Source organism: Sander lucioperca, chromosome 7 (assembly GCF_008315115.2).
Source record: "Sander lucioperca isolate FBNREF2018 chromosome 7, SLUC_FBN_1.2, whole genome shotgun sequence".
In the NCBI taxonomy this organism is placed as follows: Eukaryota; Metazoa; Chordata; class Actinopteri; order Perciformes; family Percidae; genus Sander; species Sander lucioperca.
Genome location: NC_050179.1, coordinates 7,592,362 through 7,613,629, shown reverse-complemented (window position 1 = coordinate 7,613,629; position 21,268 = coordinate 7,592,362). Strand labels below are relative to the sequence as shown.

Here is a 21,268-nt window from a genome sequence, read left to right as displayed (position 1 = left end):
ACTTAAACCAGCTTAGTGCGATTCCTTTAATGCCAACTAAATGTTCCAGTCTCTGTAAGAGGATGGTATGGTCAATAGTGTCGAATGCAGCACTAAGATCTAATAAGACAAGTACGGAGACAAGTCCTTTGTCAGCAGCAGTTAGAAGGTCGTTAGTGATTTTCACCAGTGCCGTCTCTGTGCTATGATGCATTCTAAATCCTGACTGAAAGTCTTCAAATAGACTATTTCTATGCAGAAAGTCACACAATTGATTAGCGACTACCTTCTCAAGGATTTTGGAGAGAAACGGGAGGTTAGATATAGGTCTATAGTTGGCTAAGACCTCAGGGTCGAGGGTGGGTTTTTTCAGAATAGGTTTTATCACAGCTACTTTAAAAGACTGCGGTACGTGACCCGTTAATAAGGACATATTGATCGTATCTAGTAATGTGGTGTTGACCACGGGTAGTGCTTCTTTAAGTAGCTTCGTTGGAATGGGGTCTAAGAGACAGGTAGTTGGCTTAGCTGAAGAGACCCTTAACATTAATTGTTGGAGGTCTAAAGGATAAAAGCCGTCTAAATAAGTATCAGGTCTTATCGTTCTCTCTAGCCCTCCTGCGCCCAATGGTGAGTCGTTGGAAGCTGTGGGCAGAAGGTGATGAATTTTTTCTCTAATTGTTATAATTTTATCATTAAAAAAGGTCATGAAGTCATCACTGCTCAGAGCTATAGGAATAGATGGCTCAATAGAGCTGTGACTATCTGTCAGCCTGGCTACAGTGCTGAAAAGAAACCTTGGGTTGTTCTTATTTTCTTCTATTAGTGTTGAGTAATAGTCTGATCTGGCATTTCTGAGGGCCCTCCTATAATTTTTTAGACTATCTTGCCAATCCACACGAGATTCTTCCAGTTTGGTGGAACGCCATTTACTTTCAAGTTTTCGTGAGATTTGTTTTAATTTGCGAGTTTGGGAGTTATACCAAGGTGCTAGTTTCCTTTCCTTCATCATCTTCTTTTTGAGAGGAGCAACCGAGTCTAAAGTAGTCCGTAGGCAGGCCGTAGCAGCGTCTACAAAGTTATCAAGTTGGGAGGGACTAGAGTTAACATAACAGTCCTCTGTTATATTAAGGCATGACATTGAGTTAAGTGCTGTTGGAATAGCTTCCTTAAATTTAGCTATAGCACTGTCAGATAAGCATCTAGTGTAGAAACTTTTATTTAATTTCGTATAGTCTGGTAGTAGGAATTCGAAAGTTATTAAAAAATGGTCTGATAATAAAGGATTCTGCGGAAATACTATTAAATCGTCAATTTTGATGCCATATTCTAGCACAAGGTCGAGGGTGTGGTTAAAACAGTGCGTGGCCTTGTTTGCATGTTAGAATTGAAATGCGGTTGGTTTTATTCATAGGTGTATTTTAAGGCGGTTTTATTTTCTTCAACCATGCAAGTAAGCAAATAAAGTGTGTGAAGCAGAGACAATGGGGAGGAGATGTGAAGAGGTCCAGCCAAATAAATAAGATATGAATGCGTTTTACGCTGCCTGGCGGAAGAGTAAACGACGCTGTGGAGAGAAATAGATGGCAATTATGATTTAAAAACGGGAATAATAAAAAACAAACATTTTCATTTTCACTTTTACCGGAGGCTGTATTACCGAGGGTCAGCGGCGCTGCGCCGGGCTCTGGAGCACCGGAGCCGGCTTGGAAGCCGATGAAGGATCGGCGGTGCCCCATATCTATGGTAACCAAACTTCACTGGTGAGACAAACGTGTGACGATCAGGCAGACGTTTTGGCAGGGGGAAAAACTGATCAGAAAATGTAACGGAACGTTGTAGAAATGTCGTGGAGTAGAAAGCTTAGCTAAGAACAAATCCAAGATAAGAAAACATTAGTGAATGTCAGAATCTTCGTAAAAAGTGCGTAAATGGGGTTTAAGAACACATTTCTTCGTAAGAACGGTTGGTGAATGAGGCCCAATGTTCTTTTTTGTCATTTCTTGCCAAGTTCATAAAATAAGAGATCTGCTAAATAGAATAGTATAGGTTATTTTTTCATAGTCTTAAAGCAGAGTAAATGCTGCTTAATTAATTCAATTCAATTCAATTTCAATTCAATTTTATTTATAGTATCAAATCATAACAAGAGTTATCTCGAGACACTTTACAGATAGAGTAGGTCTAGACCACACTCTATAAAGCCCCAACAATTCCAATAGTTCCCCCAAGAGCAAGCATTAGCAGTGGCTATTGCGACAGTGGCGAGGAAAAACTCCCTTTTAGGAAGAAACCTCGGCAGACCCAGACTCTTGGTGGGCGGTGTCTGACGGTTGGGGTTATGGCGGTACGGGATGTAGCGTGGCACAGCAGAGCATGGGTGGACGCAGCAGGACGTAGCCGGGCATTGCAGGGAATCACAGAGCGTAGCAGGGTGTAGCAGGTCCATAGCCACAGCTGCACCCAAGACCCAGGTCTTGGTGTCGCCCTAATCCGAGGCGATGTTCTGGGCGAAGAAGAAACATAAGGACTCCGGGGAGTAAACTCCCCAGAGCTAGGTTAGTAACTAGGCATCAAGAGTCATGAAAGAAAATCTTTTGGAAAGTTATAAAACCAATGCTCAGTGCTGTAGTTTTGTTTAAGCACTGGCATAAATAAAACCCAATACAATGTAGGTGAAAGGGCCTTGTGAATACTCTTAGGGCAGTCAAGCAAAAGCATCTGTTTTAAGCATAACATATGAAAAGTCTCTTAACCTAGTTTAGCTTGCTTGCTGCTACTGGAGGGAACACAAGCTGGATTGGAAATGCTGTAAACCCTTTGGCTGCGTGGGCTGTTATCTGAACTGTGTCTTCAACAGCCGTTGGACTGTGCACAAACAGCTTCATAACAGGGAAGAGATGATTTCCTTATGTAAAGGGATAATCTTGTGATCTGAATGCCAGAAAGCTCCCACACATCTGCACCTCCTTACATTGACATAGCCAAGTAATGTCAGGACGTACCAATTTTGTCTTTGAAAATGTCAGCGTTTGAAGAGACAGCACATTAGCCTAATCATAGTCACAGAGTTATCTACACAGTTGGTTGATGATGGTCTGGCATCATGATCTAAGCACTCTTTTTCTATACATCTCCTTTTGTTTGTTTTTTGTTGTTTAAGTGGGCACCTGTTCTGCCTTATGAGCCATGATCACATGGTGTGACTTGGCTAAGAGGCACCAGATGACTCAGGTCTTTGCCCAAGCTGTGCTCATTGTCAGTCAGCACACACACTGCTTTCCAACAGGCTGTCTGACTGTGGCCATGTGCTCAGCACTAAACATAGGTGACTGGGTCTGTTGACATGGACACTGTGTTCCGGACATGAATGTATATGATGGTGGAGGGCCTGGTCCTGGTCCGGATAAAGTGTTTATCCTCTTTGCAAATTTCCCTGCATGCACAAATTAACAGAATATTTTAATTAATTCAAAGGAAACAACCAACAGAGAAACAGTAAATTGGTTAATGTGTTCACATGCCGTAATATATCAGTTAATATTAGCTTGGCCAGCTGTCATAGTCTGTTTTCTGGCAGTTTGAATAAGAGTAGCTTTTAAAGGAAGGAGTACTCAAGTGCCAAATAACAGAGGAATATAATGTTACACACATAAATGCACCCAGTGAGAGAGAATGTGGAGCTTGCTGTGGCACAAGTAGTGGAGGAAGACTTCCCGATGGGTAGGCATGAATATGCATGGCACTGCTTAAAAGCAATGGCACAGCCTAATACAGTATGACAGTCAATGGATTCACAGAGCAGGCTTTGTCTGGAGTTGTACTTTCAACTCTGGAGGATGTGTCTGAGCCTCTTGTTTGAACTGTTCAGCCCCAAAGTGCCTCTGCAGAAGTCTCAGAAAGAGAAATCTCTAATCTTGTTTAAGAAAATCTTTAAATCTTATAAATGCATGCCTTATTTTGTGTTTATTATATTTCCTCACCCACTATGTTATTACCTATTTATCAGTAAGATTGTTTACATTCCTTGACCCAACTTGAAATTATGATATTTCATTCGGGATTCATTGAGTTTGAGTTGGTGTAATGAACCGCTAAGTGATAAGTTACTAGGGGTGTGCAAAAAAATCGATACGAATTCTAATCGAGATTCAAGCTCTACCAATTCCAAATCGATTCATAGAAGTCCAAAAATCGATTCATATTTTTTTTTTTCCTTTTTGACACTATTGTCCTGATGGCCATTCCCATAGATGGTGCTGCGTCAAATTCACAGTGAAGCCTGGGCACTCTTGTCATAATCAGAAGAAGAACGAGTGCAGCAGAAGTAGTTTAGTCGGCGCAAACAATGGCAAACTTCACAGAAATAATTATTCAACCTGCTCCATCCTCATTGAAGGCGAGAGTTTAGACACATTTCGGCTTTTATAACTTCGAGGGGAAGCTGTAACTTGATAGGAATCATGCTATATGCAGGCTTTGCAAAGCGAAAGTTAAGTATTTTGGAAACACCACAAACTTGAGAACTCACATGGTACGGCATCACCCGGAGATTAACATTAAAGACGTGGACGAACAACAACCTAAAGTACCGTGCCAGTCAACCAACGCACTCTCTTTCAATGCTCTAAACTCCCACCGTTGCGTCAGAAAGAGTGTTCTCAACTGCCGGGGACATCGTGACTGCACAGCGGAGCATGCTCACTCCAAAACACATAGGCCAGCTTCTGTTTCTGCAAAAGAATGTACAGATTCCAGCCAGTGGTGGACTATGAACTGGTTACACACACACACACACACACACACACACACACACACACACACACACACACACACACACACACACACACACACACACACACACACCTAAATGTGTATCCATTATGTGATTCTGACACATCACAAAAGTTCTGTTGAATGGACTGTAGTTGCCACAGTTCTAGAAAGAAAGGGCCTAATTTTAAGAAGTTCAATGTGCCCAGTCGAGTTCACATTTCAACAGTCAACCTGGCAGCTGATGTACTCCTTTTAGCAGTATTTTTTGTTTGATCTGAGTACAGCACTTTAAAGCTAAATGTAAAAGCTCTTCTTATTTAACAGTTTTATACTTAAATTAAATGTATTTGAAAGCTGGCCAAAGCTTGGCACTTTTGTAGTTTTTAGTTGCAAAAGTTTTTATTTTTGTTGAAGACATATAAAGTAATATCAAATAATATCAAACATTTAATTTGTTGTTTTTTTTCTTTTAAATTGTATGTCTACTACAATTACAGGTGAAAAGTAACTACATTTACATACTGTGAATTGTTTTTTGAAACGAGAATCGTTTTTGAATCGAAAATCGATAGAGAATCGAATCGTGAGCCTAAAAATCGGAATCGAATCGTGACATTTTCTGAATCGTACACCCCTATAAGTTACCAAAGTAAACAACTCAGCATGTGTCTGGTGCACCAGAGAACTTTAAAATAGCCTGTTAATGTGTTCTCCCAAACTTCTTCTTATGGTCCATACGTATTCTAGACATGGACCAATGCTGTTAAGAGACTAAGTGGCAGGGGATTTGTTTCTCTCCTCATTTATCGATACTATTATCCTTCTACATCTGCCTTGGAGAGAGTAGGAAATATCAGAAGTACAGTAAACAAATATCTGCAGAGCACGCTATCAAGTTCTTAAAGCTACAAATTGGGACACGCTGCCTTTGGCAATAGGGCTACAGTGACATTGGGAGTAAACAGCCACATTGGCTTCACCAAATTAAATCATCACTCGCAAAGCTTCAGCACGTCCAGTGCATGCATTCATCTTGCTACCCCTGTCTGTCTTTCCCACGCTTCTGTTTTCATCCATTCTTCTACAGTCTGTATGTAGCTGTGAGGTTTGACATAAGAATTTCAATGAAGCTGTGACCATACGTTTCTCTACAGGGACAGAGAAAAAACGAACAAATCTGGCTGTTGTCGCACTGCTGATTTGAAAGGAAACCTAGGACATAAGAATGTACGTACATACTAGTTTACAATCTGAGCAATCAGAATTTGGAGACTTGCTGTATAGTAGCAATTTGAGAGTTTAGTGTAATTACTGAGACCAAACAATAAAAACATGATTGCCTGCCATGGCACTAAAGGAAATTTCTTTACGGCATAAGGGTCTGTGCAGACTCTAGTGCAAACAAAGACCTTCTCATAATGGTGAAGTAAGTTAAAAGCCAATGGTAAAATAATGTCCAGGTTTTTTTTCTGTTCATTAAAGTGGAAAAGCGGAGAAAAAAATCACAGTGGCATAAGAATGTGGGGAACTTGCAAGACCTATTGTGACAGTAGCTTAAGAGGTTAAAGGATAATTCTGGTGATGTTCTATAATTGTTTTTAGAACTTTTGTTCACAAATCCAGTGACAATATTGATCCTATGAACATGTAGCCTGATGAAGCTCCTGTTCCAGAGACCTCTATTGTTGTCCAAAAACTGTTAAAAACATATACATGAACCACACCGTTGGACTGGGTGACATGTTCTTTCATTACCATTAACATGGGCACTGTAGCTTATTTTGAATCTATGCCACATACACTGTTTTACAATAAATACTCACTTGGGCACCACATCCACAGCCCAACAAATGCATTATGCAGTCCTGTTAATGTAATGATTGTTTAAAGTATAGGTTTTTGACCAGTTTTAAAATATCCTTTTCTTCAGTGGGAATGAATGGGCTTGGGGTTGAGAGCCACAGACTAGGGTAGTCAGAAAGAAAACATGGTTGGTTTTTGGTCTTTTCTTGGGCTTTGTTGACAATAGGAAAAATACAGAATAACACCAGACTTATCCTCTAAGTGGCACATGTCTTTGTGAGAACCAGTGGGAAACAAAAGCACTAACTGCAGCACTGGAAAGGAGGCTTCTTCTGTAATCATCATAATTATGGGGTGCCATGATACTGAGGGATCAGCACCGTATTAACAAATCAATACAGTGCGATTGATCCAGCCTCTTTGACTCAGATTTACCTGGGCTCTATGTACAAACATCGATTTATCTCCTGATGGATTCTATTTCTCAGGCATTGCTCTGTGTATCCTAACACATGAGTGAATTGATTTGTGAATGATTGGCTGGTGTCTCGCCCACATCCACAAATATGTCGCTGTATCTCTTGCAGTAAAAAACATCTTGTTTGGCCTGTGACCGACACTAACTTACATTGTGTCTCAGTGGTCATTATATTCTCATGTGCTTGGAAGGTACATTTCTTTCTGCCATTTTACAATCAGTATTGTTGGTGGTGAAAAGATCCATTCAAGTGTTGAGGCGAGGAAACACCGGACTCTTCAGCTGACTTGCATTTACAGTGCAGTGCACTACTTATTCACACAGACCCACCCACACATCCACTCACCCTTGAGTCGCTGGGTTTCTCTGACAAAGTGGAAGAAAAGCACAGAAATTAAGCAATGTGTTTGTGGAGGAGAGGATTGTTTGGTTTGACTGTGTGTCAAACCACTGCCGAGGAAGGTAAAGATTACAGCCAATCCACACATACAATAGCTCTGTGTCTGCTAATAGTCCCCACTTCAAGACTCTGAAATCTTCTTTGTTTGTTCAAACAGTCTTCTGAGCAGATGTGGATAATGAAGACAGAATAGACCAGAGATGAGATGTTGCTATCGAGGAGGGAAAGGCGCGTGTTGTTAAGGTGGGCCGCCTAAATTGGAAAGTGCTGCGGGAAACACTGCTATGATTGGGCTTAATGCTTTGATGTACAGCAATACAGACAGCCTGGTGTTCAGTGTTCAGATCCATACTTTATTGTTCGAGGGAAAGAGATCATGTTTTGTTTATATTGGGCTATTGCTTTGTAGAGAGAGAGAGAGAGAGAGAGAGAGAGAGAGAGAGAGAGAGAGGGAGGACATTGGGAGACACAAACTAGGGTCCTGGGCTCTGTGCTGTGACCTTATTTGCTAATTAGGTGTCAGACCTTCCCATCTCATATCTTTGGGCTTAGATTGCCAGAAGGCGATGGGCACACTCATTTCGCTACCGTTGGCTAGCTTCTCGCAGTCAATCATTAGAGATGCTACTGTATGCGCTGCCCTTTCTCATGAATACTGTATAAAGCTGTAAACATAGATGTAACAACACAGTATAATGCTGCAAAAATGTCACTCTTACTGTCACCAGTATTGCAGGCTCCTGTAATCTGTTTCACACAGGCCCAGTTTGGCTCAATCTAAATCCCTACTGGTTTCAGATCTTCAAATGTGAATATTTTGTGGTTTTCTTAGCCTTCTATGATACTGCATTTAATATCTTTGTGATTTGGACGGTTTGTAAGCACAAAACAAGCAATTTAGATATGTCAACTTGGGCTGACGGGAATTGTGATGGGCATTTTTTTAAACTTATTTTGTGATATTGAATGGACTAAGAAATTAATTGACTAATTGAGAAAATAATCGAAGGACTACTCGATAATTAATTCATGTTATATCATCATACATATTGAGGTATTTGTTTTTCAAAATATAACAATTTGCAAATACTGGCCCATGCTTATCTGTTTATTTTATCCATAAATGGTTCCTCAGTTGAATTACAGAAAATGTACTATTCGGAATATATCGTTGTTGTGATATAAAGATACAGCCAACATGTTAGAAGTTTGCATTCATTTAGCTGACCCATACTCATTTAGTTTAACTATTAAAGAAACCTAGTATAAAAAGTGATTATTATGTTATTTATTTCCATTAAGGACAATCTAACATTGCCTTTGTATCACATTCCAGGTTCATTATACTGGCTTGTAAAGTTGTTATCTTGACATATTTCCTCTTGTCTCTTTACATCTACCCGCCCACTTTACATTGTATGTGTTTTGTTCAGCAAGCATGAAAATTGCCCTATTTAATGGCGCCCTCCCATGTTCCTCAAGATGAAATGCCTCTTGATGCACTGAAAACAACTCACTGACCCTTTCTCTAAAGGCTCCTAACTCCATAGAAGGTGCTGCTTGAAGTGAACAACATATATTTGGTTTATTCCTATTGTACTGGACATTGTTGTATGCTAATGCTGCAGGGCATAGGTGATTGTTGGTCCAGTTCTAAAAAGAGCAGCATTGTGTTTGTGAGACATGTCAGTCACTTGAATGCCAATGTTGACCTATATATGAAGGCCTGGGTCAAAGGAGGGGCAGGCTAGCCACAGCATAGGGCAGATATCTCGTCTAATGAGCCTTAATGTGGCACCCAGTGACACGACATGTGTAAGACTGTGGCACACACTGATCGCCAAGAGGAGACAGGATTTATGTGGTACTTTGGCAAACTCTTCGAGCTGAAACAATTGCATGTTTTCTTTTGGGTTTATTATTGTGTACTACAGACCACTGCCTTCTGGATAAGAATGACACGCATGAAAACCTTCACACATGCACACATTACTAGAGACTCACTATCTCTCTCTTGCTCAATCTCTCTTGCACAATCTGCTCTTTTTATTTTTTTTATCATAAATACTTTCAGATACACCTCCAGATGGGATAACTCCCATTTGATAACCAATGAATCTGTTTGTTAATTGGATTTGTACAGTATGCATGCTATGTTGTTAGTAGGAGAATATGGACTGACTCCCCAAGGGGGTGGGGGGAGGGAAGGATGCAGAAAATTCAGTGTGACTCTAAATCTTATTATCTTTGCCTTTATGACTCCTCTGGTGCAGGAATCAATACAGCCTGACCTGATCCAGGGGCACAGGGCCCTCAACAGGAAGCAGATATCTCCAAACCATCCATTATGGATTAGAGGAGTGAGATGATGGAAAGTAAGAGGAGGAGAAGAAGACATGGCCAAAAGAGAGGGATAAGAGGGTGGAAATACAGGAAGTGAAGATTGGAGTAAGAGATCCACAAAAAGAGTAAATAGTGGAGGAGGAAGAGATGATAAAGGTGATGATTGCAGCAGGGCAATGATCCTTGCAGCTGTTTTGTTGTTATTGTAGCTCAGCTGCCTCACTGTTGCTGTTTCCTGCTCTTCCTCCAGTGTGGTTGTAATGTTTATGTCCAGCTGAGGGAACGGACACAGCCCTCACAGCTATCAAAAGTAAATTGTCTTATTCCCTCGCTCCGACTGTTCTCACCCCTGCTACTTTTTGTATTACTTCTTCTTCTTCTTCTCCTCGCAGCAGCATCTCTCCCATGGTACCTGCTGTAGTCTTCTTACTTCTCCTTCCTTGCTGTAATTTTTTTCTCCCCACTGTGGTTGCCATGCTTTCTGGTCATACCCTGTTATCACTCGCCCTCTCTATATAAAATACATGTGCAACCCCAACCCCCTCCTCTCTCTCTCTCTCTCTCTCTCTCTCTCTCTCTCTCTCTCTCTCTCTCTCTCTCTCTCTTGCTCTCTCTCACATCACTCTCATGCTCTCTTTCTTCTCCCTCCAATGGGATGTGAGGTCACAGCTGGGGAGCCCTATGATTTGACAGCTAAATGTTTATGTGAGTGCAACACTAGCAGACTAGCAGTTTATCCTGAGGCATACTTTAGTGGAGAGATATACAGCTGGCTCCACTGCTGCCAACCTACTCAATGCTAACGGGACAGCAGCTCCAGGCGTATTGGAGTGCATCTGCATGCTCCTCAGGGCTCTGTGCTCGGGAACAGAGGTGGGTGGTGTGTGTGATGTGTGGAGGTGCCACAGCAAGGCAGAGAGTTAAGAAGTTTGCTAGCTTCTCTTAGGTTACTGTAAAGAAAGTATGTGTTTGTGTGTGTGTGTGTGTGTGTGTGTGTGTGTGTGTGTTTGTGTGTGCGTTTTCCGGCACAGCTCAACTCTGCTGGCTCCGTGATTCAGTCTTCTGCAGAGGGAATAGCTCATTATCTGCCTTTCAGAATGAAACATCCTACCTACCTCAACACTGCAGTGCTGCACGTTGAATGGATGAACCTATGGAAGCATTGTGTGTTTATGTGTGTGTGTGTGTGTGTGTGTGTGTGTGTGTGTGTGTGTGTGGGCTTGTTTAACTATATTTGTGGGGTCCAAAAACCTGGAGTCCAGTATACTTGTGTGGTCCCAACAGCTTTGTGGGGCCAAAATGCTGGACTCCACAATTTTAAAGGGCTGTTTGAGGGTTAATACTTGGTTTTAGAATTAGGGTTAGAATTAGGTTATGGTTAGGCATTTAGTTGTGATGGTTAAGGTTGACGGGTCCCCACAAAGATAGTGCCACAAACCTGTGTGTGTGTGTGTGTGTGTGGTTACTGTACATATGCCTTTTAGTTTGTAGGTTGTTTTAAGGAAATGGGGAGTATCCCTGTTGTTGTATCTCTTCTGTGTGTCTGTAAGCATCAGTGCTTGTCTTGTGATGTTGACATTTTCTTTACTCGAGGCATTACTTGCATGTTTGAGCCACAAAGGCAACAGTTTGTTAAATATTAATTGCTTATTTTCATTCTTTTTGTGTGCATTACTACTGTATCAGGTCTCAAATGTACAGTGTGTGATTTGTTCAAGCCTCAACTCTGAGGTATTTGTCCTATATGCCTATTAGGGCAAATAGTAGGCAAGCTTCCTCATCATGTATGCTGTGATAATATTGTGCCCTATATGTGCATTGTTCATCCATGTATGTTGCGTTTGTAGGCTTTAAGTATTTAAACAGTGTTGGAAATGTCACTTGTGGTGAGTGTTTTTCCCGCTCAGAAGCTGCTTCACGCTGTATCACCATTTGAATTGAATCTCCATGACCTTTATGTAATTACTTTCTATGCATAATTTTATGTCATTGTGCCTGCACAATCAACAGCAGAATGACATGTCCCGCTTTCCCTCAGAAAAGTGATTTAGTACTACGCACCAGTAAGGATATAGCAACATTTTAATCAAAACCTGATGACCGTTTTGGGGATGTTTGCTGATGTCACAAGGTCACTGTCAATCGAATCGGTTCAAAACACGCACACACACGCACACACGCACACACACACACACACACACACACACACACACACACACACACACACACACACACACACACACACTGTTAAACTTAACCAAACCATAACTAACGATTTCTTTTTCAAACTGGGAGGTCATGACTATTTAATGTTGAAAAGAAAAGTGCCTTTGAGAGATGTTTTCTCTCCCCTATCACCACCACACACTCTTTCCCCTAGTAATCAAAGTAAGTAACCTCATTCCCCATCTGACATACAAAAAAAGCCATGAGAGCTGAATGCCTTTCAAGGTACCCTCATTCACCAAAACCTCTCAGCACTACTCATATTAACGCGCACACAAAAGCTCTTTTGGGCAGGTTGGGCCCAATTGGGGCTCTTCTCCAACAGTAAGTCACAGGTTGGCCAGCTTGTTCTGCTTCTTTTCTCTGCGAATGACTCATTGAGCAGCAATAAAAGGCTTAGGCAAAGAACGGATCAGATCTGGGCAATCAGGGGCAATTTGCTTTGGCTTAAACTCAAGCCTTGAGAGACTGTAATCATGTCTGTCCTATTATCGATCAACCATAAACAGCAGCAGTAAAGCCCTATTAACATCATGCAAGTAAATATGTTCTGATTCACTGACTTGTTCTTAACCTGTACTACATGAGGTAACAGTTCACTACATATTGAGCAGGACAGACTTGGTGACACACACTTCGCTACTCACACAAACGCATACATATCTACATGAACCAGCTCAGATCTAAAGAAACTGTTACAGTAAACATGGTCATAATCTGTATGTTCGAGGAAAAGAACAATTAATGGAAGAAGGTAGATGAAAAGATAGAAGAAGACTGTACACCTCCTAATGTCTATATATCTATATAAAACTGTTGACTCGCAACACCAAATGTGATCATAGAGAGCTGCACAATAAATCGTTTTTTTTTTATTGTCATCGCAATATCAACTTGCGCATTATACACATCGCAAAAGGCTGCAACATATCGCAATTAACACTCAGAGACTTTTTTGTGTGAGTTGAAAGAAAATAGCAGAAAACTGCACATATAATGTAACTGTCATTCTTTTTTTAAGTGGTGCCTTTTATATTAAATTCAATGTTCAATTTGTTCAATAGAAGAATGTTGGAAATGATTTCCTTTATTTGTTTTAAATTAGTTTTTTTGTTTGTTTTAAAAAGTATTTAGCATAATACTGAAAGCAGCAGAATTGCAGAACTTAGTACACTTTAATATCTGTTTATTTATCGCAAGTAATATTGTTTTCGCGATATTCACTCACGTTATCGCATATTTTCCTCGTATCATGCAGCCCTAATAGAGAGCAGGAACCAGGGCACGGCAGATTTCTGACGTCTAAAAGACTTACCGCAAATGAGGCTCACATGCCTTCCATCAGTGTTAAACAGTTTAATCTAGTCCATGTTATCTCCAGATCTAGTTTAAACAGTAAGGTGGGTAGGATTTAGTGATTTACTAATCTGCACAATTAGATGCATGATCACTCAGCTATTGATCTTAATTTGCTGATAGATATTCTGATTAGATATGATAGATTTTTGGTGAATGGTGGATGATTTTTAATTTCACTGTTTATGATTTTAAATTACAGCCAGTTTAACATATTGAACAGAAAGCCAATTTGGCAATGGAAAACTCCTCATGCGCATCAATTGCAATGTTGGAATTTTACAGTTTATGCTTTATGTGCACTTTTACAAAATGTGCTTTATTTGTTTATTTTTTTTCTGCAACCATAATGTATAGGTACAGGCATATGAAGGTGAGTATAGCATTTTTAAAATGCATACATTGTAATAAGCCAAGACAGATATTGGCACATCTGCATTTATGACGAGATTGTGTGCAGTTATAAAATTGAGTATGTTCCTTGTATGAGTGCATTCAATCCCCTTTGTGTTCTGTTCCTGTACCCCCATCAAACTAGATGTGAAAATTAAATTAGAATGTCCCAACTAAAATTGGTCACAAAACAGAAGAGAATATGAAGAAAATACAGCACATTCTACTTAAAAAAGCTTTAACTTTAGTATTAGTCTGAGAAAATCTAATCAGTCCCTCCCTAATCCGAAATGCAATTGACGTCCAATAAGCTTTCATTTGCAGATTTTTCAATAGTAACGCAATCCCTGCCCATCTGGTACTCCAAATCATATACATCCAAGAACTTTATCTAACTGAAACAACCACCAAGAACTACCTGTAAACGTTAATGCTGTTTTTGTCTGTTTTGGTCAGTGTGGGATTGTGAAACAGTACAAACTCTATTTACCCACTCTGAATGTACTGCAGCTCTGTAACATCTGTAAGACAGAAGGGAGGAAATGATCCGCTTTTGTTCCTGTCAGCGGTGGGATTGTGCTGAGTCAGAAGTCTTTGGTATAAATCACATTGGAAGAAAAAAGCCGGAGCAATGGAGCCAGCCAGACACAATCCTTATGCTCTGCCACTGCACTCTGCGCCCTGCACCACATGCTGTATGCTTCTGACAGATTGGCATTGGTTTTGATTAGCCAGGGAGCTCATGGTTTATGAATAGTAACGGAGTGCTGGCTAAAAGGAAGAAATTGTATTTTTTGCTTCTTTGCACAATTCTCCTGCCTTTTTAGTGTCCTGTCTGGCCTATGTAAATAGAAACCATTAGATTCAAGCATCACCTGCAGCTCTCTCGACCTGATCCATTAGCTTTGATGACTTGAAGGTTAAGTACAGACGTTTGTAGATTCTTCAGATTTCATTGGGTACATTTTAGTACAAATGCAATGACTATCTGCTTTCAGCACTGAAACATGCTGCCCTCACGACTTGCTTTCCATGATTCCTTTTTTCTGTAATCACTTATGTAAGTTGAATGAACCGTAAAGTTAGTGTTACTTACAGCCTTTTATAATACTAGAGGATCTTCTTTTGACTGTATTTTATAATTGTTCAGTCCTGTCTGGGTCATTCCCAATCCCTCTGTGACAAAACATAAGGCCTTAGGAGTGAATCAAGATCAATTAAGATGCATTTTCTTCCCTTAGAGCGTCAGCTGGACATAAATTACCCTGTAAGATTAATGGAAATAGGGTATCTCGACCTCTGCATGATTAAACACCATGAAATTCAATAATTTAAATCATTTTATTGCTCTGTGTGTTTTGTTGTCCCAGCACAAAGCCTTTTTTTTGCCTGATCACGCTATTTATCATGATGTCAAACCTGGCTGGGCCAAACTATACCGAATAATTTAGTAAAAATGCTGCTGCAGTGTTAATACAGACCTAAAACTTCATTAAGCTCAGCCGAATTTGTTGTGTGGGTCATTTAAGGCTCTAAATTGCCTAAATTTGCTCTAGTGACCCCTCTACCAAATCCCTGTAACACTTGCTCTGCATTTTTTGAGTTAATGCAATCCAAAGGCACTATGTGAGAATTTGTATAATGGCAGCTGACTCCTGTCCTCAGGACGGAGCAGACACCACTCAAAGCTCACGTCACCACATAGGCTCAAACTTACAACAACTGGGCGCAGCTGATTAATATATCATAATTTTGCTATTAGACCCTGAGTAGCACCACTTGAGAGGTATGGGGTTCTGTGTTTTGCTTAATGGCTCTTGAGTACTTATTTTAGCTTTTCTCGACCTGTCTCATTTTATATTTTAATGGTCGGGGGACTTCGTTTTACCTCTAAGTGACATATTGTACCTTTAACAACTGGAACTTTGAAATGTCAAATATGTTAATTTGTTAATAAAACAAAACAAAAAGTATAAGTAGACTTACAGTAATCCTACTTCTATTCAAGGAGAGGAAATAAATGAACTTCAAAGAAGAGCTCAATTATTGTTGGCTTTTCTTTAGTAAGATAAATAGAATAGGAGAAGGAAAATACAAAAGACTGAGGAAAATTAACTTCAGAATTTACTTCGTACTGGGAGAATGATATCAACTTTCAAGTTAGTAATCCAAATCACAGCAACAGCCTTATTGTCACTTCGTTGGTCCTGTACAGAAGTGCACACTATTTTTGCAAAGCATACATTTTCTTGGCCTTTTCAGCTCCTCAGAAATGGGCATATTTTCCAAGAGAAAAATAGTTTTCTCTGCAACAGTACATGATGACAGTGCTGATAATACGTCTGGCCCCCTGCCAGGCTAATGATGAGAGTGATGGAAGGTGGGGTTAAAGTTGGGGTGCTGGTGGAAAAGGGGTGTTACTTCTGTGTGTGTGTGTGTGTGTGTGTGTGTGTGTGTGTGTGTGTGTCTGTGTGTGTCTGTGTGTGTGTGTTCATGTTGTTTTTTTGTGCTGGTGTGTTTCTGCATGTGTGTGTGAGTGGGGTGGGAGGGCTTAAAAGATTAAAACCCAGCCTGGCCACAGTGACGAGAGAAGACCCTTCTGTGGAGCGCTCTCACTGCAGGGAGGCTTCTTCAGTGGTGTCCCATTTGCATGACTCTCTGTCCTGCTCGGGGAATTAGCCTTTTTTTCTTTCCCATCGTCCCTCCCTCCTCTTTGCACCTTGGAGAGAGTGCTTCCATCCAGCAGCATTGCTCGTTTCTGAGGCAGACAATGGAGCGGAGTATTTAGGACACTTGGCAGGGTAGGCATGTTGGAGGGGAGGGGACAGAGGCTGCTAAGTAGCTCATCTTGTCACATAGCCACTGGCGTGATAGCTCTCCACAGCAAGGTAAGCACCGTGCAAAGTCACACCACACATTCTTCATGCCCTGATTGTTGTACTGTGTGTCTCTTATACTGTAGCTTTTTGGTGGTGATGGTTTTCCACTTCCTCCTCTTCTTCTTGACATTGCAATTTAGCAGGATGTCTTTGGCTTATTTTGTGATAACATTTAAACATTTGGAGTTGTTGGAGTTTGGAGTTTGTCAAATTAATCTGTAGTCTAATGTTGGATTCACACCCTCTAATCCAATAAAGGGATGAATGGGAAATGTTGTGGGTAAGGCTCGACTTAGATTAATCTTTCTATTGTTTTCCATTTACTGTAGCTACTCAATACAGAATAAATGCACTGCATTCACACTTTCCCTCTGAGACATTTCTTTGTGCAATCTGAAGGTATTGATTTTTTTTTCATTATACTTCTGGACGCACTAATTGCAATATATGAACTCTTCTTCCTTATCTGTACAGCTTTGCTGTCAAGTGTAAGCAGCACTCTGTCACTTAGTAATTACAATTATGTACAGCAGAGTGTACAGCCATCAGTGAAAGCATGTCACTGCTCTCCTATAGAAGCCAATATATTCATTGGACAGATTCGGCATGGGGTAATTAAGCTGAGCACTCTTTCTTTATAGAGTGCAAGTCTCTTCTGACCTTTGCCTATGTGGCACAATTTATCATACATGATGTGACATAGTTTCCATACTTAGAGCATATATAGTATTTCATATCTGGGGGGTTTCTCTTGAGTTTTATCCTGCCATATAATGTATCACACTCTTCTATGGCTGTTGCACTGAAAGGTCAACACATTTCTGTTACGATTAATTACCTTAACATAAAAACAAACTGCAAACCAATTTTATGGTGTGACAGAGAGTGTAGTATGTAAACAACAGTGCCAGACATAAGAAGTCACTCTTATACCCCTGTCCCACTGGCCAAAAAAAACACTTTCACCCACTATCTGTCTTTTGTCTGTGTTATGCGCTCCCTACCCTGCTCTCTCTTTTTCCTCTCTGTTCATCTCAGGTGTTCCTGATTCATGCAATCATGAATCAGGAATTAATAAATAAATTAATAAATCAGTGTGGCCCCGCCCCTGTATATAAGGAAGGCTGGGAGACAGGGATCAGGTCTCTCTCTCTGAGACTGAAGCAGCTCTGATCACCGTTGTCTTCTTTTGTCTTCTTTTGTGTTTTATTGCTTTGAGGATGGAGGTTTGGTAGTCTAGTTTTCGCAGCTTTGTTTCTGTTAGTTAGTCACTACTCTTTAGGGGGAGAAGTTCTGGGTCCGACGGCCCTTGATGGGTTGGCTCAGGCTTCTTCCTTTATTTTGTTCTTTTTGGCCAGACCTCCAGACTCTAATAGTTTTAGTTTAATCAATAATAGTTCAACTTTAATTTACTTTAACTAATCCTCGGGTTTGGTGTTATTCGATATGTTGACAGTCACATTTAAGTTGTGTTTGTTTGCTGTGGCCGTGGGAAAGGTTACAGTCGGCATTCATTCCAAAAAACACGCATACTGGCAATGGGAAAGGAGTCTATCGGCTATTTGTAGCAGTTTTACCCGTGTTTAAAAAAACCATACCCGTACCCAAAGGCAAAAGTTGTAGTCATTTTTTTATGATTCAAGTCACGTGTTTGCTATTGCCTTTTGCATTAGTTGACAGACACTACCTGATTTGAGGTTAATGTAATTCATACAGCAGGCCAGCTCCAGATTTCATAGATTGAATGACTGGTGTCATTGATATTCAGGTCAGCTGAGGTTGCTGAGCCTGTGTGGCCCTGGGGGGCATTGTGTTGACTGCAGGGGTTGGGATAAATAGCTTACATTAGCATGACTGCGTCTATTGGATGAGAGAATGAGGGAGAGAGACAGACTGACACAGTGAACGAGCCATGACTGGATCATCTGCAGCTGGATTACATCATGAATAATACTGTACTTCATACTGAAACATACTGTCTGTTCTCTGGGTTCAGGAGATATTGAGTTGTATTTGCAGGGGATGGACAAAAATAAGCAATAGATTGCACACAACACAACAAGTAACAGCCTGACAAATGAAAACAGGCTTGAATTCACACCTCACTATCACAGTTGTACCAGAAATTGCCAACACGTATTATTTGTTGCAGGGGTCTTGCATTTTTAGGTGTATCTGACCATTTTCTTTATCAATAAATAATAATGAATTCTTGAATAGTTTCTAATTTAAAAGAACAAGATAAACAGGATTTCATCTTGTCCTGCTGAAAAGAAAACATTTTTGGTGGCTCTGATATTTACTGTCTTAGATTGCTAATAAAGAATCTAAGAAAAAGGTGAAAAGTGAATTCTGACTACAGATGAAATCAAGCTGTTACATTCTGAAAAATACAGTTATTTTTTCTATTAAGTGCTGAACCAGTTCTTGCTTAGCAACAGGGGGCCTGTTCAGCACAAAGCGTGTAGAAAGCATCTTTTTCGGCAGGTGTTGTTGTGTGTGTCCTGGGGTTACTGCTTTATCTGTGGTGTAATAGGCTTGGATAGCCTATGTCTGTATCCTTTATTTGATTGAATCATTTTGTTGGTCCTCTGGGAGATAAAAAACTGTTTGGCTGTAGCCAAGGCCAGTCTTATTTTCCACACAGATACAGTATAGAAGGAGTGTATCTTTCAGAGCTGAGGTTGCAGAGACACACAGGCTGTCTGTGGCACAGTTTGAAATGAAAATCAATGATTTGTCATGTATAATTCATGTTTCATCACCACTGCTTTGTAGTAAAATAACACTGATTCAGCATACAAATTTAAGGGATCACAGCTTGTGTTTCAGTTTGGTATTTATGTTCAAACAGTATGTAGTCATATCAGGTGTCTGATCTCAGATATGATATGATTTGAGCTTTCTTCTATTTCTTGCTTTCCATTTGAGAGAAAATTATGTCAAACTACATTTCTAAAGTTAGCATTTTGAACACTTTGGCGTTTTCCACCAAGCAGAATATGTTATTAAGAAATATGTAGAGAAAGTCGAGTGGAGTCTGTGACACTGGCAGATATTAGCTTCTAAAAGTTGAGAGATGTTGGCAGTTTTACGTGCTTGATATCTGAATTCTTGATGGAAAAATTAAATGGTCAAACTTCCAGCTGCTTCAGTGGGCCACCAGTAGAAGTGGTTGTACTGGGCAGCTGTGAGGCATGTTCGTGTATAATTTCATGAATGTGGATCAGAAAACCAGCAACTGTTCTCAGCAGGCTCAGGATAAATAAAGCTAAAACGAGATTGAACAGTAATGTCCCTTAAACCAGACTAAGTCACTGCTGCCTCTCACAGATGATGTCAGACCAAATGTCTCACTGTTTCATCTTGATTTTATCTGTATCAATATTCCTTGCCCATTCCCTGTCTCACTTGTTTTTCCCAGTAGCATTTGGTGATGACAGTCAATCTGATCTGCTGTATCACATAATGTGTGATTTTTAGGAGGGGTAGTCATCAGATACCTTATTAATATTGGATTTCCCATCTTGTGCCTCAGTATAAGCAGTATTACACTGTCCAGTAGAGATGGGGTGATGTGAAAGAAAGAAATAAATCCCACATTAACCAGCACACCCTCTTCAAATATTTAAGGAATAGTTGCGCTTATTCACTTTCTTGCTGAGAGTTAGATGAGAAGATCAATATTAGTCTAAATATAAAGGTATAACCAACAACCTTGGTTTTGCTTAGCATAAGGACTGGAAACAGGGAGAAACTGCTAGCCTGACTCTGTCCAAAGGTAAATTAAGTCAAAGAACCAAGCTAGCTGTTTCCCTTTTGTTTCCAGTCTTTACACTAAGCTAGGGTATCCGGCTGCTTTCTCCAGCTTCACCTTTACTCTTCAGGCATTAGAGTGGTGTCAATCTCATTTAAATCGAAGCAAGAAAGCGAAGAAGCGTATTTACCAAACTGTCAAAATATTCCTTTAATATAGTATATAATACAACATGATGTTTACATAGTGAAAATGAAACTGGCAAATTTTGTTTTTAATAGATAGATAGATAGATAGATAGATAGATAGACTCTTTTGATCCCAAACTGGGAAATTACCATTAACCAATATAAAAGCATAAATTATAAAAGCAATTATATACAAATAAAAAAACACCCAAAAAACAATACTACACTAATAATTGTAATTGTGGGAGAACTTAAACTTACTGTAACTACTTTTTCATGTTAATTTCAGACAACAAAGCGATTCACACCATTTATAATACTACATAAAAATTCCCACAAATCGATAATAACAATGGACAGTAAAAATGTATATGTTGCTCAGCCTCACAGCTAATTTAAACTGCAAATAAACAAACACCAGGGCTGCTACTAACATTTATTTTCATTATTGAATAATCTGCCTGTTATTTTACTGATGAATCGTTAAGTCTATAAAATATCGTAAAAATGTTCTGTTTCCAATGAGATAAAACAGAGAAGATGAGCCTTTACTGCTGGAGATGTTTGCACACTTATGGAATTGAGACATGACTTGAATGCTGCAGTAGCTGACACTGTGTCTAAGCAGCGCTCATCTTCTCTTCTCCAACTGATTAAGACCAATCCCGCGTTAACCCCATCTTGGCTTCC

At 40.0% G+C, this 21,268-nt stretch overlaps 1 protein-coding gene across 5 annotated transcripts in view; it reads left to right on the top strand.

The window, feature by feature from the left end:
* The window catches only part of LOC116038772 (contactin-1a-like), a 71,170-nt gene that overhangs the window by 13,566 nt on the left and 36,336 nt on the right, over positions 1 to 21,268 (top strand). For 2 of the 5 annotated variants that reach the window (XM_031283430.2, XM_031283431.2), the window contains exon 1: positions 10,421 to 10,609. The exons of 1 other annotated variant lie outside the window; for it this stretch is intronic. In XM_031283430.2, the coding sequence (XP_031139290.1) occupies positions 10,576 to 10,609 (34 nt within the window). In that variant the 5' untranslated portion in view covers positions 10,421 to 10,575. Of the gene's footprint in view, positions 1 to 10,420; positions 10,653 to 16,428; positions 16,643 to 21,268 lie in introns of those variants that run through there. 2 more of the 5 variants (XM_031283434.2, XM_031283433.2) reach the window with 2 other exon arrangements.